The sequence below is a fragment of the Balearica regulorum genome, chromosome 29, assembly GCF_011004875.1.
Source record: "Balearica regulorum gibbericeps isolate bBalReg1 chromosome 29, bBalReg1.pri, whole genome shotgun sequence".
In the NCBI taxonomy this organism is placed as follows: Eukaryota; Metazoa; Chordata; class Aves; order Gruiformes; family Gruidae; genus Balearica; species Balearica regulorum.
In genome coordinates this window covers 1,877,573-1,901,267 of record NC_046212.1, presented here as the reverse complement: position 1 = coordinate 1,901,267, position 23,695 = coordinate 1,877,573, and the positions used below count along the sequence as shown (strand labels likewise).

Below are 23,695 nucleotides of genomic sequence, written 5' to 3'. Positions count from 1 at the left end.
ATGAATTAAATACTTTCATGTACAATATGTTGCAAAATGAGGTAGAAATGGTTACAGAGAGTGTACAAAGTCAAATATGATAATAATAATAATTAAAAGTCTTCAGGAACCCAGTACCACTTTTTGGGGGGGGAGGGGGGGGTAATGCCCTTTGCACGCAGGCAGCTGCCTGCTAAAATGGGAAACTGCAAAAAAACCTGGGAAAATAGCCCAAAGCTGTCAGACGCCTCGCTCCCGCCGTGGCGGGGAGGGGGACGGGGACCCCCCCCGAGGGGTGCGTCCCCTCCGTGTGCGCAGACCCTGAGGTTACGGGGGGGCTGTGCCCGTGCCAGTGGGTGGCTGGGCAGCCCCGGAGCAGCTGCCGCCCCCGATATGATACAGAGCTCTAAAAAAAAAAAAAATAATAATAATTTTTTTTTTAATTGGGGGAAAAAAAAAAAAAGCCGGGACCCCACGCAGCGATGCGAAGCTGGGGGGTGGTGTCAGGCGGACGTGCGGTGGGGTCACACCAGCTTTGGGCTGTGTCCCTGCACCCCACGCTCAGCCCTGCTCGAGGGGGAGGGTTTGTGGGGGGGGAAGTGATTTCCCCAAATTGTGCGGCCTCTGCCGGGGCTTCTCGGTGCTCAGAGGTGGCGACTGCGGCGGGAAGCCAACAATCCCTTATTTTGTGTGAAAAGGGAGCGCCACGCCCTCACGGCAGCATCGTCACCGCCGGCGGCCCCATCCCCGGTGCAAGAACTGACGCTGGGCGTCCCCGTCCCCCCCCCAGCACCCCTGGGCCCCGGGGTGCGGCGGGAGATGCTGGAGGATGACGGACCCAGCCTGATCCAAAAAGTGGTGCTAGCGACAGCTTCCGAACTACGGCACTAATACTCTTTCCGTTGAAGACACGTTACTCCACCAAATGCTACAATAACAATGTTAAAAAAAAAAAAAATTAAAATAAAATTATGGCATAATATACGTGAATAGCACCCAAAATACATTCAACTTTCATCTTTGTAACAGCTTCAAGTTTTTTTCTTTTTTCTTTTCTTTTCTTTCTTCCTTTCTTCCTCCACCCCCTTTGGAAGCAAATGCACGAGGCAGCTTTGTCCCAGGTCTGAAAAACTCTTAAAAAATCTCTTTTTTCCTTTTCTGAGAAGATAAAAAGAGTTTTTAAAAACACATTCTTTTTTTTTTTTTTTTCTGAGGTAATTCTTTTCCTGAGTAGTTAAAAGGAAAAAAACAAACAAACAAACAAAAAAATACTACATACCTTACAAAAATAAAAAAACCCAAGTCTAGTATATTAAACAATCTACAGCATTTACTCCAAAACCCCCTGGTTTTGTGTCCCCCCCTCCCCGTCCCCCCCCCCGATCAAGGACATCGCCGCCGGGCTGCTCGTGCCACGTGCGAGGGGGCTGCTTTGCTCAAAAGACGCCCGAGGTATTTCTGTTAGGAACAATAAAAGCAATTAAAAAAAAAAAATTAAAAAAAAAAAATCCCATAATAATCGAGCCTCTGGGTAGACGGAGGAGCTCGTGCATCCGACGCCGGAAAGCCGGATCCCGAGGCGCCTCCAGCCCCACTTGCTGCGTCGCTGGTCCAGGGACAGACGAACGGGAAAATAATAAATAGGTTATCCTGAGTTCAGTGGGTGATGGCTTCCAAAAAACCAAGGAGAGGAAAAGCCCGGCCGAGTCCGAAGCGGTACAGAAGAGGGATGTCGCGCTGCCCTCGGGGCTGTCCGGGGGGGTCTCCTGCCCCGGCGCGGCTCTGGGGGGAGAACCGGAGCCCCCGCGGCCCCAGACGCGGCCCCACCAAACCCCACGTTCATCGGCCAAGTCCCGAAACCGGCGCTGGAGCCCCCGTCCCGCCGCCGCCGCGCCGTCAGTGCCTGGTGCCGTACATCTTATCCCACTCCAGGAACAAGTCCAGCTCCTTCTGGGAGGCGGCGGGGCGGACCTTGCAGAACGCTTTCTCAAAGTCCTGGTAGGAGGTGGGCTGGATCTGGCCCGGCAAACCGTGCAGCGTGGTGGCCCCGGCGTGCTGGCAGAGCTGGACCAGCTCGCTGCCCGAGAAGCTCTCCGTGTGCTGCACCAGGGAGGCCATCTCCCGCTCGCTGAGGCAGGAGCTCTGCTGAGCCAGGGCGTGATGGAGGATCTGCCGCCGGGCGATGCTGTCCGGCGGGGAGATGTAGAACCGCTTGGCGAAGCGCCGGTGGGAAGCTTCGTCCATGCTGCCAGGCCGGGAGGTGGTCCCGATGATGACCACGTTCTGCTCGGATGAGGTAGCCACGTTGTCCAGGTAGGAGAGGAGCTGGGACTTGAGGTTGCCCACCTGGCTGCCGTCCTCGCCGGCCCGGGCCACCAGCAAGGACTCGGCCTCGGTGATGAGCACCACCGCGGGCTGCCGGCAGCTGGCCACGAAGAAGACGGTCTGCAGGATCTTCTCAGCTTCGGCTTTCCAGGTGGAGAGCAGGGTTGTCCCGCTGAGCTTCAGCAAGGTGGAGCCCAGCTGGGTGGAGATGCACCGGCTCAGCAGGGTCTTCCCCGTGCCGCGGGGACCGAACAGCAGGATGGTTCGGGGCGGCCGGCTCGCCCCGGTGTAGGCGCCGGGACGCAGGATGGGCCACACCAGCTCCTCCTCGATGGCGGCCTTCACGGAGACCTGCCCGGCGATGTCCGTCCACTGCACGGGTGGCCCCCGCTCCACGATCTTGGTGTTCACCAGCTCCAAGACCAAGGGGTCGACGTTCTTGGGTTGCTCCTCCACCGGCGGGCTGCCGAAGACTGGCGCTTTGGGGGGCAGCCGCAGCGGGAAGGGGGGTCCCGGCTCGGCCGCCCGCTCCCCATTGGCGAGGGGGGGGCTGAACTTCTCAAATGGCTCTGCCGGCCGCAGCGGAGCATCCCCGGTGCCGTAGGGTGGCGAGACCATACTCTTCATCGGCTGCCCGCCGTACTTGCCGGCATGCTCCTCGGTGTTCCCGGCTCCCGCCGGCCGCTTCCCGGGCTTGAAGGCCACCTGGGGGGACTCGGCGCTGCCGCCGAACCCGTTGCCCCGGCACTCGCCGCTGTCCGACATGGGGTAGGGGGACTTTGGCTGCTCGTAGCTGTATTTCCTGTACCTGCCCTCCTCCTCGTCCTCCCCGCCAGAGATGTCGAAAGCCTTCCTCTTCAGGGTGCCCACCGCCTCGGTGCCGAGGGGCGGCACGGCCAGGGGGGCCAAGCCGGCGCCCTGGTAGCCGTAGCCGGGGACCCCGGGCGGGCGGGTGGCGGGCGGCGGGGCTGGGATGGGGGTGGGCGCCGCGATGCCGGAGGGCAGGTAGGAGGCGGGGGGGGTGGGGCGGGTGGATGGGCCCGTAGCCCGGCTGCGGCGGGTAGCTGCCGGCGGCGTAGTTGTACATGGGGCCGGAGGAGCCGTAGCCCGGCACCAGGGCGGGCGAGGGGTGCGGGGGCTGCAGGAGCCCCGAGCCATGGAGGGCGGGGGGGTGCGGAGGGGGGAGCGCTGACGCTGGCTGGGTGCAGTAGCCGGAGGGCAAGTAGGTGCCACCGTAACCTGAGGGGTACTCCTGAGATGACCCGAGCCCACCGGAGCCGGTGGCGGCTCCTCCGCAGGAGTTCCCGGGGTACATGGGATCGGCGAGGTTGGCGGACACCACGGGGGAGCCGCCGAGCCCGATGGCCCCGCCGCTGGGGGGGACGGCGGGTGGCACCACCGCCTTGGCGCTGGGGAGGCCATCGTGAATGGGGGTCAGGGGGTAGGCACTGTCGGAGCCGTGCGCCACCGGCCAGGGCTCCCCGTCCCCCTTCTGCCCGTTAACCGGCCCGAAGGCTCCATCCCCGTAGCCGCTCAGCGCCGGGCGCTCGTAGGGCGCGTCCAGCACCCCCGAGTACTTCTCGGCGTACCTCTTGAGGAGGTTGGAGGCGGTGAGCGCGGAGATGTCGTCATTGGCCCAGGCGTAGTTGAAGCGCTGGCGGGTGCTGGGGTAGAGCTCAGACTTGTGGGCTGGCGAGGAGGTGGTGGAGGAGACGTCGAGGTGCTGCTCCGGCCACTGGTTCAGGGACTGGGCATGCTCTGGTGACCAGTGCATCTTCGACAGACCTGGGGGGCAGAGGACAGCGCGGCGTGAGAGCAGCGAAACAGGGACAAGCGCTTCTCTGCACCGAGGATCTCCCAAACCACCGTACGGCCCTGACCACCTGCACCACGTTGCACCTCCAGACTGCAAACGCGGGCTCTCGATTGCCCACCCGCCGTGCAAAAATCCCCTTGACCGCCACCACCGGTGCACGTATCCCCCCAGGAGGAGCAACCACGAGCACTTTGGAGAAGCCAGCCAGCTCAAGTTCCGATGGTCACGTCATCCAACAGAATAAAATATTCGCGTTATCGAAGCAGGGCGAGCCGAGGCGATACCAAGGGTGCAGCCTCCAGTGCCGTCGGCAGTGCCGCAGCGCCGGGCAGCAGCACGCGGAGCCCAAGGACACCCTGCCCCGAGATGCTCCACCTGGAGCAGAGTATATTGAAATTATAATGCAGGTAACATTAATAACATATCAATAGCATGTAGCCAGGTGGTCGTGGAAATCGGGGCTGCATTGCACACACACCCCACACACACACGCACCCCACATACCCCCACACCCACACACACCCCCACACCCACACCCCCCCAGCTGAGCACCAGCCTTTGCCGACATCCCTTTGCTCACTCCCCGGCACCGGTGCCGGTACCGATGGGCTGCACGCGGCCTCCCCAAAACAATTTCCTCGGCCAAGGGGAAGACAGAAAGGCCACAGCCGTGCCCGGACCCACCCCTGCACTGGGGCCGCGGGTGGGAAACGCATCCTGGGGGCTCTGCAGGACCTGCCGGGGGTCCCCGCTCGCCCCACCGTGTCCATCCGTCCCCCCCAGCATCCCTGTCACCCCACGCCCCTGCATCGCAGGGATGCCGAGGTCAGCGGCACCCTCTCTTGCTCCAGCCCCCGAACACCAGGCAGCCCCCGAGCGCCCGCAGAGGGTGGTGGCAGCGTGTCCCCCCCTCGCCCCGCCGTGGGTCCCCGCCTTCCGCCCAAAGCCCCGGGGGGGGGGACGGCTAAAGCAGGAGCCAGGAGGGGACCCTGTGCGCCACGCGCTCGTCTCGCTCAGCCTTTAAGCCACTTTGCGACCGCAGCACAATTAGATTACTTAATGCTTTAATTGACTTATATGGCATTTGTACTTCCACTTTGGATATCAAACTTACACAAGAGGATTTAAATGGCGGCTTTGCGTGGCTTTATCCGGCATCCTCCCTGCATTTACCGGCCATTATTAAAGTGCTCCCGATAGATAAACGTTCAGCCAGAGACAGGCACGACAGCCTGCGGGAAAGGGCCCTTTTTAATGAACACAAAGGACGACGCTGCCCAGCAAACCTGCGCTCCCGCCGCAGATTTTCCCCGAGCCGCGCGCGGGGTCCGGCTGGGCGCAGAGGGATGGGGGGGGGGGCCCTTCCCTCTGCCTGCGAGCAAAAGGCACCGAGACGCTATTAAAGGGGAAAATGAGGCTTTGGATGACTTCATAAGGAATAAGACTTTTTTTTAATTTAATTTTTTTTTTTTTTTTTGGAAGGAATTAAAGCACCAGGGGTTTCCATCCTTGCTCAGACCACAGCAGCGGTGCACGGTGTGCTGCAGGCGCAGACCACGGCTGCTTCTGCCCCCCCAAAAAATACAGTCTGCAAACGCCCGGGGCTCAAGGGGTTGGGGAGACGCTCGGGAAGCGGCCGACCGCTCCAGCATCCGCCACGGCACGGGGCTGGGTGCGGAGCGGCACGGCAGGAACGAGGTGCCACCACCACAACTGGCAAATCCCGGAGGCATTTCCAGGCTGTTTCTTCCACAGCTGGGGAGCAGCCGCCCTCAGCGGCGGCACGGACACCCTCACCCATCCCTCCTGGAGAAGGGAGGACCCGGCAGCCCGCAGCCCAAGCAACTCCGCGTCCGTCTTCTCCTGCAATACAGCACCGGGCAGCGTGAGCTTCATTTCCACGGACGACGCGCCCTGAGGACAGACGCAAACCTTGCACGACGACGGTCACCTCCCCGAGGAGCGCCCAGCTTTTCCCCATCGCACGGATCGATACCAACGCCCGAACCCCGCTGCTCAGTATCCAGCTAAAACCCGGGGTGTGCAAACGAGCCCCGTGATGGGAATTGCTTTTCTAAGAGCTTGCAAGAGGGTGGCCAGCGCCGCGGGTCCCGTGGCAAACGGCGAAACCGCTGCAAGAAGAGGGGCCGGTGTGCGTGTGTTTGGGGGGGGGATGCACGGGCACGGGTTCGCACGAGCGCTGCCACCCCCAAAGCAAAGCCGAGTGCGAAAGGACCGAGAAGCAAACCCGCCTCCACCCAACCCCTTTAAAGACGGGATGCATTTGGGAGAAGAAAAGCCGAAACCCCCCGGAAAACCCGGTCGCACCCTGGAAAACCATGCGGAGGGGGAGGGCGGGCGGGCAGAGAGAAGTTGTCAGGGGTTTGAAATGGGACGTGAATGAGGCGGCGGAGCGGGACAGATGTTTCAATGCTCCCCTTGGCAGTGTGAGAAAATTACTGTCCAGTGACCAAATGGCCAGGCCGGTTCCCACCCTCGCTGCTGCCCATTATCCCCAGCGCAAGACAAAGGCGGGCAGGGGGGGCTGGGCAGGGGAGAATCCTATTGTTCCCGCCCGCCCTAATTATGGAAATCTTGTTAATCTATTCAGCAGCGACTCTGAACTGGGCTTTTGTTCGGGGGCTTTTTAGCGGGGCGCACCGCCGAGGGTGTCCAACGGCTCGGCGTTGGGGATGGGGTGCGCTCGCTCCCTCCCTCCCGCCGCCCCCCCCCCAGAAAAGCTCTCGCCGGGGGATTTCAGCCACGAGGCTGCGGGGACGCGGGGCTGCCCCGAGCAGCATCCCGGCGCAGGCCGTCTTTGTTGGAGCACAGATACATCATCCACAGCCCTCGTATGCAGAGCCGACCACGTACGCACGCGCGTACACGTATTTTATGTGCTCGCGCCCCAGCCCCACGTACGTGCCCCCATCGCTAACGCTGGCGCATAAAAACCCCCGGCAAAACCCACGCGGGCGAATCCAGAGATGACCCCCAGGCAGCGTACGCCGACGGCTGCAGCAATCCGGCATCCCTGGGGGGATCAGGACGGGGTTCGAATAGATTTGGAGGGCAAAGAAGGAGAGGGAGCACGTAAGAGCAAACACGTTCGAGCTGAGGATGCACTAAAGCCGGGGTTTAAATCCAGCCAAACTCCCTGAGCACCCGCACCCCAGGAAGAGGGACCACCCCCGCAGGAGGTCACCCCAGAGGGAGCGACCCGCAGCCCCCCCAGCGCTGGCTGTGTCCCGACGACCCCCCGGCCAGCCGCCACTGCTCCGCAGAAGCATCCCAGCCCTTGGGAGGGAGCGGGCGCTGCCGCCCCTCGGCTCCCGGTGCAGGAAGGAGCCGGCGAGCTGCCGCCGCGATGCTTTGCTCGTACCGCCACCGTCTCACTGGTTTAAACGCCGACGGCTCCTTGTCCTGCAGAGCTGCCAGCTTGGAGGATTTATGCCTTTCTCAAAAGACGTCGAGCAGTTTCATTATCCCTATGGCTACCCGCAGCAGCGCGGCCCGATGCGATCGGCTTCCCGGGCAGGGAGAGCCCGTCGGGGTTCAGGGGCTGCCCGAGTTCCCAGGTTTTGAATTCTCTGCCGTGCAGACTTTGACCCCAGAGGGAGCGAACCTGGATGCCGGGAGTCCCGTTTCACAGCCCAGCCTTCACCGAGACTTCTCATATCCGGGATGTCACGTGTGACGGATCTTCTGCGCTGGCGTTTGCTACCAGCACCAAAAGGTGGGTCCAGCCAAGGACCCGGACCGAGCACCCACGGCACGAATGTGGCCTCACGTCAATGCAACTCCTGTGCCGGAGCTTCGCCGCTGCAGCCGGATTGGCGGCACCGAGAGGTGTCTGCAGCCACGCGGAGATGCTCCAGGTCCTGCGGCAGCCGCAGCGATGTCCTCAAGGCTAAAGGCAAGCTGAGAAAAAAAATACAGGAGGAGAGAAGAGACTCTCCCAAGTCTGCCCAGTGCACGGAGGGTGGAAAAATGACATTTTCTTTTTTCATGAGGCCTCGTCCTGGGCTGGGGTTCATCCCTGCCTCCTAAGAGCAGAGCAGGCAAAGTGCAACAGCATTACCAGAAGTCGCATCGCAGCGGTAAATCGGAATTATAACACACCCAGACGCTCCATTTACACCCACTGCAGCCCCGAGGGTTGGGGCAATGTCTCAGAAGTGTCTTAGCATTAATCCTGTAGATTATAGCAACACTTCTGCTCGCGGATACACACGTTTGTGCTAGATACCGCTCATCTCTGGTAAATCCCTGCACGGCGGGTCCAGAATAGGCAAAACAGCCCAGCAGCGACTTATGCCAGGGGCAGAGCTGGTCCCAAAGCTAGGAGCGGGGCAAGGAGAGCACAAAGCCACGCTTAGACGGGATATAACCCAAGTGCAATACCTGGCAGCATTTATAAAGGGCGAGACGTTTAAATCCCCCAGCCCTCCCCGCAGACCGACGCCGGGCAGCCGATTTCTTGCAGCCTGGCACGCTGCCGGAGCACAAACATCAAGTTTTCCGAGGGAAATTTGGGTTGTTCGGCAAATCCATCGGGGAGCCGCGTTTCTTTGTCCGCCGCATTCCCCATCCCCTCCTAACGGGTGCCGACAAAGCGAAGGATGGTATTGCAATCAGAGCAGGGTCAATGTACATATGTTAAAAGGATTTAGGCTAACTCCCACCGTGCCCTCTCCCCACCCCCAGGAGAAACAGCCTCAGCCCCGGCCGGCGCGAGCCGAAGGCTCCGGCGTCCACTCTGTCCACTCATATATCAAGTGCAGAGCAGCTGGACACCAGCGCGAACCGGGAGTGACCAACGGGCCATCGCCCATCTGTGCTGCTCCAGCGCCCGGCCGGCAAATGAAAAATTAATACGGATCCGCTCAGCCCGGCAGCAGCTGAGCATCACCCATCTGTCACGGCGAGAGGAGGAACTCTCGGCTACGCGGCACCGGGAGGAAACCGTACATGGCGCGCAGCCCTGGGAATCCCCAGGTCGAGGGGATACGGCAATAAAATCCAGATATTATTAATAACGAGCTGATGCAATTAGTGGATTTGAGGAATTCTGCTCCGCCTTTCAATGTAAGATGGATGGGAGAAAAAGAAGCAATAAAAGGGACCTAAAAAAAATTGAAAAGAAAAAAAAAATCAGCCTCTTTCTTGCTATTTATGTTTTTCTGAACATCGCTTGTCTCCAGGTCCCATGGACCACTCAGGCCTGCTGAGAGCTGGGCTTCAGCCTTGCGCCCACCCCAGGAACACGGGACAGACCTGAACTATTCGGGTCTAGAAACCACTGAAAGGTGGGGCTGGCTCAGCCCCCCCCACACCACCAGCACGCTCCCTCCAGTGCTTCACAGATGAACATTAATTCCCCAAGATTAACTATCGCATGAATACATCGCCGTGTTGCCCACTCCCTGCCACGGGCGTGCTTCAGCGCGTGCAAAATGTGGCTCCCCCCAATGGCATTCCCGCTCCCGGCCACGCCGTCGCTTCTCCTCCAGCAGACGCTGTCCTGCCCGGAGCCACCTCGTCTGCTGTAGGACGTTCCCCGGGGAGACGTTCCAGCCGTGATCTCCACCAGACCGCTGCTTGAAGGACAGTTCTCAGGCAGGAAGGAGGTTTTTAGCAAGAGCAGCACTCAGCGTTCAGGTCATTGAAGTCCACCAACCCCCAAGGTCAACTCAGGGCAGGTGCTCAAGGTGCAGGAGAAACCTCAGCTTGCCCTGGAGAAGGGCCACAGCCCTTGGGTGCTGCTCAGATCCCCGTCGGCACTGAAGCCCTTCACCAAAATTTCATTCCTTGACGCCGGACAAGCTCCCCGGGGCCCGGTGTTGGACGCAGCTCATTTTCGGAGGATTACATTAGAGAGGAAAATCCATTTCTAATCAGCAGAACCATCTCCCCAAACAGACGTGGCCCCATAAAAAGGTCAAGAGGTCAAACAGACCCAATTTGCATGCAATCTGCATAACAACAGCCCAGCCGGGAGGGTGGCGAGCATGCCCCGAAGCTCCCGGTCCCACAACACGTGCAGCGGGACTTTGCTGCACATGGGGAGGCTGGAGGACACGGCGAGGCCGTTGCTTCTCCCATTTGGGCTTGGCACAGACGTGAGCACGGCCATCTCCTCCTCAAGCCCATCTAGAAACGTGCCACGCGGAACTACCTGCGGAGGTTTTGGCTGTGCAGATCCATATTCACGTGGTCTACAGCGGGATGTAGAGAAACGGTCTGAAGGCATCTTTACACCATCTCCAGCTCTGCTCCTACCGAAGCCACTGAGCAAAGGATGTGCTGCCAGCACACAGATGGAGGCTGCTCGGAAAAAACTTCTTGTCCTGACCTTGCTCCGTTCAAAACCACTTGTTGAAACCCATCAGGACCCACCTCACCCCCCCCCTCAAGAGGGATGAACCCCACCCGAACCTGCAGAAGGAGGATCTGGGGGACCATGCTCCTCTGAGGACCCCCACCGGTCCCCAGCCAACGCTGAGCCGGCGGCCGGGCGACCCGTGATGCTGCGTGTGGCGGCGGCGGTGGGATGCCTGAAGGATGCAGCTCCTGGGATCTGCACTACAACGCCACGAGAAGGAGCAAAGCCAAAGTGTTACGGGGCCGGCCGCTGCGCCCGGCTGCTGGACCGCTGCTGCACCCCGGGGAAAACGTGGTCCGATCCGCACCCAGCGCTGGGCACGCCTGGGGCAGACCGTGTGGGTGGGGAGGGGGTCTACAAACCCCGATAGATGAATAAACCCCAGAAGGCTGAAAACTATTTTAAATTACTTATTTTTCCAAGGGGAAAAAAAAAAAAAAAAGCATTGTCGTTACCTTTCATCTTCCCACAAGCACCTGGATGAAGGTCACCGAATGCAGAAGATGCTCTGCAGCTCGGGAAGGGGCCCAGGGACCGGGCACCCCCACCCCTGCCCAAGCCCTCTCCTCCCAGGGTGTTTTTCCCGATGAAGCTCCAGTAACGAACCGCCCCGGGGGAGCAGCCGCGGCAGGAGCCACCAGCCCCCGGTCTATCTTCTCCAACATCTGGCCTTGGGCCGGGGTCAGCGCCGGGGGCTGCAGCGGACGCGGGAACCGGGCTGCAGCAGGGAGATAATTCGCCCCATGCACCAGAGCCCGTCCGCAGCGGTAGCAGCAACGCTCCAGCTCATCTCCTCCACGGAACGAATCAATCTTAATTAACTCTAATTCTGGGGAGCCTCCCAGCCCTATCCAGCACCGCACAACGCGGTTGTATTTTCCGCCTCGGTGCCTTGCCGGGCAGCGCGCTCCGCAGGGATTTGAGCAAAAACCTCCTCTTTTCCATCATTTCTGCATCTCCTTTCTCGCGGTCCCGGTCACGCACCCTGCAGGGTGACGGACCCCGTCCCCGTCCCCTGTGGACCACCTGCCCTGCCCTCAGCACCCGCAGCTCCACCGTCTCCCGGCCAGCCCCGCCGGAGCTGGGCTGGGGGAGGCCTCTCTCGGTGGCTTTTGTTTTCACAAGCCTTTTGACTCGCGGATTCTTTTTTAAACACCGCCTCAGCAGCCTGAAAAGCCGAGCTCCCTCCCGCACTCCATTCACTAATGGATTTTCCAGAAGTTCCCTTTTTTTGGGTTTCTTTCTTTGCTGACACCGTTGCCCTCGTCCACGCCCGAGGCTGCGGCTCCCCTCTGCCGTGCGTCCGCGCTTGCACGGGCGGACGGACCCCGACTTTGGGGACCCGCGTGCCACGCTCGGAGCGGCCGCCCCCACGACTCCCACGGGAGTTTGCAGAGATACGTGTCTATTACAAGCCAATTACAATTACCTATTATTACATAGCACAGGGCGCCGATGGTTCAGCCTCCCACTACAGGGCTGCTGCTCAACAAATAAAAAGGTTAAAGAAGAATAAGGTGGCAGCAGCGTCAAAGGCATCGCCGGGAAATTGGGGAGAAGTTTGGTGCCAGGCTGGCTCCGTGTGAGAGCTTATCGATCGGGGCAGCGCCGCTCCTGTCTCCTAGAGCTAATCCTACGGCAGAAATAATTCATTTTCCTCCCTTTTCAGCAGCCACTCATTAAAAAGTAATCACCTTGGAGGAGGAGGATATGAACAGCCCAAGGTCAGATCCATAACGATGTTATTTCTGGAGCGCGTACCTGCCACGCTGCGACCCGAGCCCCGCGCGCGCGGAGCCGGCGGCTTCGGCCCCACGGCTGGGCACAGCCCCGCTGCTCGAGCCGGTGGCGATTAGGATGCAAATGGAAATATCTTTATAGTAGCAGGCATTCACTCCTGCGAGCGCTGCCCGCGTCTGCGGCCGAGCACCCGGGTTGCGCCGCACGGGCGTTGCTCTCATCGACCCCGTGCATCCGCAACACCTAAAGTGGAAAATAGGAACAACGCTTCAAAAGGTATCTTTTAAATCGCGTTATTTGGCGGCATCTCCAATAAATCTTAAAATCTGCAGCTCCTGATTTATTTTTGTGGTGTTGGTACTTCACTACAGCTGCTAAACCCTGTTTTTCTAAGAGTGCGAGGCTGCAAAGTCTAACAGGAAGAAGCGTCACCGTGTCCTCGCCGGTGGCGTGAGCAGAGGGACCGTGCAGGTTCCCGTACACGAGGAAATACCGAAATAACACCCGGACGGCCGTGCCGCCCGCACCGGCATCTGAGCAAGCACCGGAGCATCGTCCTCCTCCCGCCGGGAGGGACGACCCGTGCGAAGCCGGCCGGGGCCGACACCGTGCCACGCAGCTGCAGCGTGCCTGTCACCGCATCTCCTGCGCTCTTCACCGCAGCGCGGCCACGCCGGCACCGAGCCCCACGCAGAGCCGGGGCCGCAGCATCCTGCCCGTCCCGGGTGCAGCATCCTGCCCATCGCCGTCACCGACCCACCCGGGGGATCGGGCTGCGGCCCCGGGGCGTTGCCGGGAGGGAGAGCGCGGGCTCGGAGCGATCGCCCCATCCCTGCGGCACAGCCCAGGGCTGCCAGGTCCTGGCGAAGTCCAACCTGCTCGCGGCACGTTGGCACTGCAGCAGATTTACGTTTGCAACGCGTGGCCTGATTCAGGGTTTGGAGGGAGGAGCAGCGATGCTCTGGGAACCGGGGGGCACGGGAGGCAGGATGGGGCCCGTCCCAGGGATTTGGCACTTCCAAATCCAGCTAGAGCTCTGCCGGAACGGGTGAGAAAACCCCCACGCCTCCACCCGTCCCAGTCACCTCCAGTGGGGACGCTGCCACGAGCGCAGCTCTCAGCTGCCTCACCGTGCGGGGCTGGGTCAGCCGGGGAGCCCGCTGTGTCCCCCCCCGATGACACACGGTGCCGGGCACGTGGGACGCCCCGAGCACGGCGACCTGCCCTCCCGAGGCGGGACGTGTGGGACAAGCCCTTCACAACACACTCAACCTCCCTAACCTCCCGCGCGCCGCGCGGCCTCGCAGCACGTCACCCCTGGCCTTTAATTACACATTTCTGCAGCCATTAGTCCTCTCGCCATCAATTACACCCACATTATCCCGCTCCGGGAGGCAGCGGGACGCAGGGAGCAGAGTCAAGTGCTTTGCAGACTCTCCCCAAAGGAAAGAGCCTCGACGGGAACGTCGCTTCGCCCCAGCAGAGCCGAGGCAGCAGACAAAGCAGCCCGGCGGCCGGCCCCGCTGCTCTTCGGAGGCCTAAAGCGACGCCGAGAAAGATTAATCGCAGGGAGAGGACCCGGGCTCCGGCGTCCCCTCGTGCCACGAGTCCCCTCCAGCTCGGTGCCGCCGCCGCACCTCTCATCTATTTACACAGCAAATTCTTTGTGAGGAGCAGGCTCCTCTTCTGAGTGCGGCCGGGGCAGGGAAAGGGGTACTTATTCAGCTATTATTCAGCTTTTTTTTTTGTAGGCAAGACAAGTGTGGGTTAAAGTGCAATTTGTCTTGACATTAGTTTTCACTTTCTTGGGGGAAAAAAGAAAAAAAAAAAAAAAAGTGGCTCTTTTATCTTTTGAGGCGAAGCACTCGCCTGGGTACCACACCTCCACCAGCCAAGCATCCCACCCAGGAGCACACCCCTGCATCCCTCCCAGGAGTGCACCCCAGCATCCCACCCTGCATCCCGCCCAGGAGCACATCCCTGCATCCCTCCTAGGAGCACACCCTGCATCCCACCCTGCATCCCACCCAGGAGCGCACCCTGCATCCCACCCTGCATCCCACCCAGGAGCGCACCCTGCATCCCACCCTGCATCCCACCCAGGAGCGCACCCTGCATCCCACCCTGCATCCCACCCAGGAGCATACCCCAGCATCCCACCCTGCATCCCTCCCAGGAGCGCACCCCAGCATCCCTCCCAGGAGCGCACCCCAGCATCCCACCCTGCATCCCTCCCAGGAGCGCACCCTGCATCCCACCCTGCATCCCGCCCAGGAGCGCACCCTGCATCCCACCCTGCATCCCGGTCCAGGGCGAGGGGCCCCGGGCACCACCACAACACAGGCCATGACAGCATCACTGCGATGAAACACACACGCCTGATTTTTCCGTGATTGAGTTGTCTGTCCGCGGGAGAAAGGAGCCAGGAAGAAAACCTTTAATTTGCATCCTGCTCTGCTCTCAGCTCTAAGCCAGCAGCATCTGCGAGGCCTTGGCTGGGTTTATTAGGGCCCCCATAAAGATCAGGGGTTGCTGATAAGCGACCCGAGGCATGCACCACTGGAGGAAAAATTGTACCAGCGATCTGTACAATTTAACCAACATTAACTTCAGCTGATGACAGGCCACAAGGCCAGGAGAGAGATTTTACAACACCCTCGTCACACAGCAAAATAAACTTTGCTTACGGAGAGCTGGTCCTGCCTTTCAACTCCCGCTCCCACTAGAGACCCGAGCCCAGAGGTGCCGAGGTGCTGCCGTCCCCGGGCAGGTCTGCTGGGCAGCGCCCGGGCGGGCGGCAGCATCCTCTGCAAATCCAGACTGGGGTTCACGGAGCAGAAAAAAACTCCACCATCCCGCTCAGGGCTCAGGAACGTGAGGGAGAAAAGGGAGGGAGAGTCCTTCCCACCGCCCCGCAGCACGCGAACAAGCCGAGTCTAAAGGAAAAACCAACGGGAAAATATCGCAGAAGTAATCACGGCAACGAACCCGCGGCGGCAGGACCTTGCAAAGGGGATAAACTGTTTTTCAGAACTGGGAATTGCCAGGGCTGGCACTGGGAAGAACTGGTTTATTCCCTGCTTGGTTGCAACGGGAATTTTCCTGCTTAATGTTACTGAAGTCTGGTTCGGTCCCACCAGCTCCCTTCGATCGGGAGCTGGGTGCCACCGACCGGCACACGTGGCCCCTGGGAACGAGAGCGCCGGATGCCCGGTGACACGCGCGAGTGCCCGCACACCAGCACCCGCAGGGATGAGCTTTCTGGAACCGGAGCGCCCCAGAGTTGCCAAACACGTGCATTACCCACCATCCCCCTCCATGCCCCAAAAGGAAGAAAAACATCGTTATTTTGCTAAAAAGCTGCAAGAGAAGGACCCTCCTCACCGGCACCCGAGCTGGGGCCGTCTGTGGAGCGGAGGAAGGGAGCGTGCCGAGCAAATGAGATGCTCAGAGCCACGAGCCTCAAGCTTCCCTGCACGCTGCAAAATTCCAGCTGACATCTGGCCAGATGCGATGGGATCTGCCCCGGGGCTGACAAAAGGAGCCTCCCCGACAGCCCCCGGCAAACGGCAAAGCTCCGCTTCCAGCCATAGAATCACCGGAGCTCAAAAAATATAACTGAAAAGTGTTTACAGTGGCACAAATGCAAGGGTCAGCGTCGCGCAAGGGTCACTATCGCTTCTCCAGATGCATTAATGTCATCTGCGGGGAAATTCCCTCTAGGAATCTGCACTCAAATCCGGTGCTCCCGCATCTGCTGCCGGAAAGGGTGGATTGAGGGATTTCTCCTACCCTACAACGACCCGTCTCTTTCTGGCTGTAGGAAGGAAAAGCGGGGAGGTGAAGCCCCAAACCGTTAGAAAAGCAGGGACAGAAGGGAAGAAAGGAGAATATTTGGCCATTCGCAGAAAAATCTGGAGGCGGCATTCCTACCCTCAGGAATATCTCCTCGACTAGGAGGATGCAAAAATAATTAATACCAACCAAGCCTGCAGCATCTGCAAACACCAGCGAGCCACGGCACGCGCTCCCAGACTCCTTCCAGGAATTTTTTTAATGACGCCAGAGATGCCGTCGTTACGGAGGCGACGATGTGCCGTGCAGAATCGGTTTATTCCTTCTAATCCGCCGGCGCTATTGCGGGATGCGATACCGGCTTTGGAGGCGAATGCTCCCGGAGGCTTTTGTGTTTACTTTTTCGGTGGGGGAAGGAGGAGGTGAATTAAGTGACCCGACGGCCACTCCCTTGGCCTAAGGTTAGGCTCCCGCATCTGTATTTGGGCACCCAAAATAACAGCCTTTTTTTAATTTTTTTTTTTCCAGGGGCTACTGAAACGCCCTGGAGCGGAGGAGGGACACGGAGCGAGGGCTCAAAACTTTCATCCCATTTACTCAGGCGCCTCGATACAGGTCTGGGAGCAGCCGGGGATTTGGGAAAACCACGGTCCCTGCTTGTACCCGTCTGTACAAACGCGCAAGGCAGCGTCGGGATCGTCTCCCGGCCATCAACCTCCTCCCCAAATAAAGGCAAACGGAGCCTCGGCTGTACCGGGGGAGAAGCCCGTTGCTGGCCGGAGACACGAATCTGCGAACGCTGGTTTCTTGAACAACTGCTTTCCGTATTTCAGAGCACCCAGGGAAACCCGCTTTGGAGATTTCTCAGCGTTTATTCCACGGTTTAACTTGGGGAATTAACTCCAACGGGACGCGAGGGGAGAGGTTTGGGGTACGGGACCGCGTCAAACGGGCACCAAACCCAAGATGCTGTTAAAGCCCCGAGCCGGACCTCCGAAGGGAGAAAAAGGCCGGGGGAAAGGGAGGGAGGAGAAAACACCGGCTCCAGATAAGCAATTGTTAACATGATCCATATGGTACACAACTTGCCTTTCTGTTTAACCAAAATGATAATGGCAAAAGGGAAGAATGCGGCGGGGGCTCCGCGGGAGAACAAAGGCGGCTGCGAAACCCTTCCCCGCTCCAGAGAAAACGAATTGTGAGCGGGGAGAGCCCGCGGCTGCTCCTCCCCGGGCTGAGCCGCCCCGACACCCACCCAGCTCGCTGCTTCTCCTCCGCGAAAGCTTTACAGCTAAAACACCGAGCGGGGAGTGAAACTGCAGCTGGCAGCAATAAAATAAAATAATAATAATAATAATAAAAAAAATATATCTGACAAGTATTAACAGGGATGTTTTCATAATCAATAATAAACTTTAAATGTGAGCTGTGGCTCGGGACCGGCACTGATGTAAACACCGAGCCCACTCCTCTCAGATCTGGGATGAATTCAGCCCTGGGTGTTTATGTTATTGCAGGATCCCGCGGCTTTCCGAGGAACACAATACAGTACGTGCCATTCATTATCCCCAGCAGTCCCCCAAGAGAAAATGTCAACACACTTCTGCTAAAGAGAGCTAAAACAAATGTTTAATGTGATAAACAACTCCTGGGCCTCAGACCCCGCAGAAATGTTTAATTCAGAACCACCTCTAAGAGCAAACAGGCGCCGGAGCCGCACGCTGGCGCGTAGGAATGGCAAACCCGGCGCCCTGTCATCGCCGGCCGCGCGCCGGAGCAGCGACCCAGCCAGCTCCCGGCCGTCGGCACCCGTGGGGAGCACGTCGGAAGGGAACCAGGGAAAAACCGCGGCAATTCCCATGCACGGAATCAGTAAATCAATTCTGCGCCGTTATTATTGTATTCACGCGCCCTCCACAGAGACCAGGCATCCAAATTAAACACCGCGCGCGCCCGAGCGCTCAATTCAATGAATTCAATTCAGCACATTCGCAGCCCTGAAATCTGTTGCAAAACTCGCGACCCAATTAATGATTAACGTTCATTTTCGTGATCCCTGAGAGAAACTAGGAATGATGTAAACCAGCACACGGTGTCTCTAAAACCAGGAGAATTTACATGGGAAGACACAGCACAAAGCTATTTAATAACCTTTCTGGGTTTTTTGCCCAAGTGCCTTTTGTCACCCATGTGGAAAAAGCACACTTCAAAAAAAAAAAAAAAATAAAAGGGCCTTTCAGGGAAAGATTCTAATTAAAAAACGCCATCAGCTCCTCAACGCCACGACTGTTTTGAAGGCAAGTGCTCCGGCGTGCGCTTGACGTGCGACAGCGGCCGAGGGGAGCGCGCATTGTTCCTGGGCGATGGATGGATGGACGGACGGATGGATGGAAGGATGGACAGATGGATGGATGGAAGGCAGGATGGATGGATGGATGGATGGACGGACGGACGGTCCCCCCCACCGTGCGCACCCCTCCGGGCGTGGGAGCCGCCGGGGCCGGGCACCCCCCGGGGCCGCCCGCTGCGCTCCCACCGCCGGGGGGGGCTCCCGGCCGAGCAGGCTCATGTCATGAGCCCGGGGCTCCCCGCAGCCTTTCCGGGGAGAGGAGCGAGGGGAAAGGCAAAGGCCAAGGCGGCGGGGGATGCCCCGTCCCCGGGAGGGGCTGGGTCCCCGGGAGCACCGGCCCCCCGCAGCCCGCGATCCGGCTCGTTTCTCCCCAAAACCCGCGCTCGGCGGATACGGGCCGGGCAGGAGCCTCCTCCGCCTGGAGCGGGGGCATTCCCGGCAGCGCGGGGGCCGCCCCATCCCTCCCTGCCTGCCCCCTGCCTGCCTCCCTGCCTGCCCCCTGCCTGCCTGCCCCCCTGCCTGCTCCCTGCCCGCCCGCTCGCCCCCCGGCCGGTCGCCCCGGCGGCGCTGCCCCCCCGGCCCCACTCACCTCCTCATGCCGGCGGGCCCTAGCGCAGCCCGGCGGCGGGCGGCCGTGCGGGGCGCCGCATCCTGCCGCTCCCGCCCGGACAATGCGGGGCGGCGCGGCGGCCCGCGGGCGGCGGGGGCTGGGGCCGGCGCTGGGGCTGGGGCCGGCGCTGGGCTGGGGCTGGGGCTGGGGCTGGGGCTGGGGCCGGGGCCGGGGCCGGGGCCGGGGCCGGCCCCCGCCCGCCGCCCACGACCCGCCCCCTGCGCCGCGGCGGGGCGGAGCGGAGCGGAGCGCGGCGGAGCGGAGCGGCCCCTCGGCAGCAGCGGGGGCGGGAGGAGGCGGGGGGCGGCCTCGCTGCGAGAGCGGGGCCGGGGCCGGCACAGGCTCCGCTCCGGGGCCGCTGCCCGGCGGGGGCCGGCCCGGCACAAAGGCAGAGCGGAGGTGCGGGCAGCCGAGACCCCGGCATCGCGGCACCCCGGCACCCTGCACCCCGACCCCTGCGCCCCAGCATCCCAGCGCCCGTGCACCCATGTATCCTAGCATCCCAACACGCGTGCACCCCAGCCCCTGCGCCCCAGCATCCCAGCGCCCGTGCGCACATACACCCCAGCCTCTATGCCTTTCATCCTCCTGCACCCCAGCATCCCAGCGCCCAGGCACCCCAACCCCCTGCACCCTGGCATCCCAGCCCCCATGCATTTCATCTTCCTGCACCCCAGCACCCCAACACCCATGTGCTCCAGCCTCCTACATCCTAGCACCCATGCACTCCAGCACCTGGCATCCTGCTACCCCAACATCCTTGCACCCCAGCCCCTTGCCCCCCGCGCCCCTGCCCCCCCTCTACATCACCCCCCAATATCCCTGCACCCTGGCCCCATGCCCCCCAGCACCCTGACCCCTGCACCCCGGCTCTGGCCCTGCCTGCACCCCCGAGGACCCAGCTGCAGCCTGCGGGGAACCGTGGGCCGGGTCCTCAGCTGCTGAACTGCGCTCAGAGGAATCCCAAATACCTGGAATACTTTCCTACTATTAGTTTACCGTGCAAAAATAAAACAGTTGCCCCAAGGATACTGTGTCAATGGGAGGTGTCCGCAGGACAACCCGTTTATTAAGGCATTATCCACCCCACCGAAAACTCTCCAGACCCGCATGGTCTTCACTCAGCCTGGGATCAGCCGGGCTGGGGCGGCGGGTGACGCGCCCCCTTCTCCGGGCCCAAAAATTCACCTTCTTCGGGTCAGCTTGCACCAAGAATGCCCCGCAGCCACCTCGCCTTTGCTCTCCAAACCCCCGCTTCATTTTATTTAACCAGCTCGGGCTCTTCCCTGATGTAATCACATTACGGCGCTATTTCCCTCACACGAATGTTGTGTCATACCCCTCAGGGATTATGACACATTTTTCTTTTCAGGAGCAGGCGAGCGTTGCCTGTTCTTGGGCAGATGTTAGAGCCCCAGGCAGCCTTCGCCTGCACCAGCCCGCATCCACGAGCGATGCAACTCGGCAGCGGGTGCGTGGTTTGTTTTAACCCAGCTGCGATCCGTGCACGGGAATAACCGCTCCTCCGGCTGGCCTGAGAAAAGCCTGGAAAGGACAAAATAATCAGATTTTAAGCTGAGAGCCGGGCAGCCCTGCTTGGGCAGAGCGTGGCGAGGGGACGGGGTGGGCAGGGGTCCATGCCCCATCGTCCCATGGCAGTTGTCCTCGCCCTGGCCCCCATGACAGGAATGTTTCCAGACGCCACTGGCTCGGGGCACAAAGCAGGATATTTTCAGGGACAGCTCTAGAAAGGGCCTTCTCTTGGCCTGAGCGATTTGATGCAATTTCGCTAATTGGGGTTCTCCCACGGAGATGAACTCTGGCAACTTGTCGGTCCTTTCCTGGCTGCCGCTTCCGAGCGTCGTCCCACCTGCGAGTGCATCTTGCTCCCACATTGAATTCTCTTAGTGCAGCTTCTTTACATGCAAAAAAAAAAAAAAAAAAAAATCCTATTTTTTCTCCCCCCCCAGCTGCAACAATGCACCATTGTGCTTTTTAATTTGAGTGTGACAAAGCAGCAGCCGTTATTTAACATGTGCGGAGCCCCGCTCAGCGCTGGGAGCGCGCGTGGACGTGGCAGTTAGTTAAACACTGGAGGCTCAGTTCTACTCCAGCTTAGCTTTAGGAGAGGGATTACGTGTCACGGCTTCCTGCAGAAGCCGCTCAGCGACCCGGCAGGGGCTTCCCACTCTTCTAATATTGGTAGAAAACCGCCGGGTGCTGGAGGTTCCCATTTTATCTCCACCACTAAATTTTTTTATCAGGGAAAAATGCCTAAAAACTGGCCCCCACCCCACCCAGTACCACCACCCAGCCCTGCACCCACCGTTGGTTTTTCCTGGAAACCTGGTGCTCCGGGAGGGACGTCCAGGGCTCTTCTTCATTCAATAGGAAAAGGAACGAACTCTGCTTCGAGGTGCATCCCCAAGGGGGGCTTGGACGAGTCCCTTATCGTCACCCGCCAGCGGAGGGAGCAGCCCAAATGAGAGCACCAGGAATTAATTTTTTCTGTGTAATTACAGTAAGAGATCAAAAACCTGCCAAGGCGTGAGCCCAGCCGCAGCCGTGGGGCTGCCGGACGTGCCACGACCCGCACCACGTGCCCGATGCCCCAGGCCAGCTCTGGCTCAGGCTCAACCTCCCCCTCCCAGCGCTCTCAGAGATTTACCATCCCAGTTTGACACCCGATGAATCTCAGCACAGGCCTGGGGAGCCGCCGCTGGACCGAAAACGCCGTCTTCCCCACTCCCTGCCCAGATCTCGCCCGCATCCCCCCTGTGCAACACAGCGGGACGCTGCGGTGCTCACCACGAGCTTCGGGCACTGGGGAGCGGAGACCACGCTCATCATTCCACCACCACCTCGTCGTAGCACCGAAACCCTCCAGGAGACGAGCGCTCGGGTAAAGGCGCGTGGCTTGGAGCCGGCACCCGGCACACTCGGCGCGACACACGGCCGGCCGGTCAGAGCGGCTGTTACTGGATGGAGGTAGGGAGATGCAAAGCAGGACTGGATATTTGCTGACGGGATCAAGCTTGATCCCATGACGGTGCTGCTGAGAGGCAGCTTGTTGAGGTGACGCCAACCATCTACCTCTCTCGATCGCGTTAATTAATTTGCCCGTGGTCACCCATCGGGCTCCAGCAGCGGGTCCTCCAGGACTGGGACTTTCCAGCATCCTCAGGACCGTGACTTTGGCTGTGCGCGTCTGGGTGCTGCTGTCCTGAAAACAGTATCTAACGATACTAATCCTCGCAAGCTATAAAACGAGCCTGACATTTACTGTGGTTCCGGTTTCACTAGGTATAAGCTGCCTTTTATTAAACTGGGAAGCCGGATTTCTAGCCCTGCTCGCAGAGTTCAAACTCACCTCATTAGCCAAGGAAACGCTGGATGGGAACCGCGGGGTCACGCAATTTATTTTCACTAATCACTCCCCATGATTCCTTTAAAAAATAAACTCCTAATCAAAAGTCCGAATTCGTTAATTATTCCTCTGTTTGATCAGCAATAGAAACCATCAGCAAAAATCTGTGCTGACACCTTCTTCTTAAAAACACTGGGGTTTCTCTTCTCCCACAGGGAAGCTGGCATTCCACAGCTCACATTAGGGTTTAACGACAAAATATGATAATCCAAGGGCCGCGGGTTTTGGACATGTGATGCCTGATATTTTCTGCCGGTTCACGGAGGGGTGACATCTCCCTGCCTTGGCTTGCGCTTCCCTCGGCGGGAGCAGCTGTGCCAGGAGCGGGGCTGAGGCACTCAGAGTGCCCAACGCCGAGCGAGAGGCATTAATTGAAGAGGCCTCTAATTATTTAATGTCCTCCTTCCCTAGGGAGTGGGAAGAGCTATAAATTCCCGCTACAAAGGATTTAAAATCTGGCCACGAATCCGTGAGAGGGGGAGCTGAAGTGCTCGTGGTTCATCCCTGGATGGTGGGATGGGGTTTAGATCCGCTTTGGCTGGAAGGGAGATGCTGGAGGTGGGACGCCGGACCAGGACCTGCCGCAATGCTTCATTTTGGGGAGCAGCACATTTCAGCTCTTAAAAACGAGCAGATCGACACCTTACGGCCCGGCAGCGCTGGCAGCAACGTGGCAGGCGGCCACATCCCTGTGAATCATCACATCGGGATGAAGAGCGTTGTAGGCTTTAATCCCAGACCCGTTTTGCAGGCAGAGCATCGCCCAGCGGTGCTGGAGACTTTGTGTCATGCTTGGGGCTGGGCTCTGGTTGAAAGCCATGGGGACCCCAAGAATCTGGCTGCTCTTCGGTAAAGGGGACTTCTCGCCGGGACAGCCGGGAAACACACCGCTGCTTTGGGGGGGTCTCAGCCTCGCCGAGAGCCTGGGATCCCGCTGGAAGCTCCCTGCGCAAGAATAAAACCCGCAGGCAGAGCGGATTATCCTGCTGGAACACGTGTCAGGGAGCAATTACCCTGATCCGCCGCCCTCCGGCCGAGCACTTAACTCTTCACACCTCCAAAAGCAGTAAAACACGCAGAACCGCAAAAAAACCCCAAAAACCGTCGCACAAACCCCGCACAAACTCGCTCTCTCCCAGGGCACAGCCCGCCGCTCCTCTGCCGCGGCCAAAGGGTCTGAGCACGGCCGGGTACCGGCACGGATTCAGGCAGGTTTGAGAGGTCCACTGGTGACATCCGGCTCGGTCTGGTGGCATCAAGCCCGCGCA

General features: G+C 59.8%; 1 protein-coding gene across 1 annotated transcript; it reads right to left on the bottom strand.

The window, feature by feature from the left end:
- Positions 1-561: 561 nt before the first annotated feature.
- Positions 562-19,149, bottom strand: FIGNL2 (fidgetin like 2). The gene is given in 4 exon segments (XM_075737661.1): positions 562-3,328; positions 3,330-4,089; positions 7,746-8,041; positions 18,980-19,149. Coding segments are annotated over 3 exon segments (2,265 nt in total). The 5' UTR covers positions 7,798-8,041; positions 18,980-19,149; the 3' UTR covers positions 562-1,875.
- Between the last annotated feature and the right edge of the window lie 4,546 nt (positions 19,150-23,695).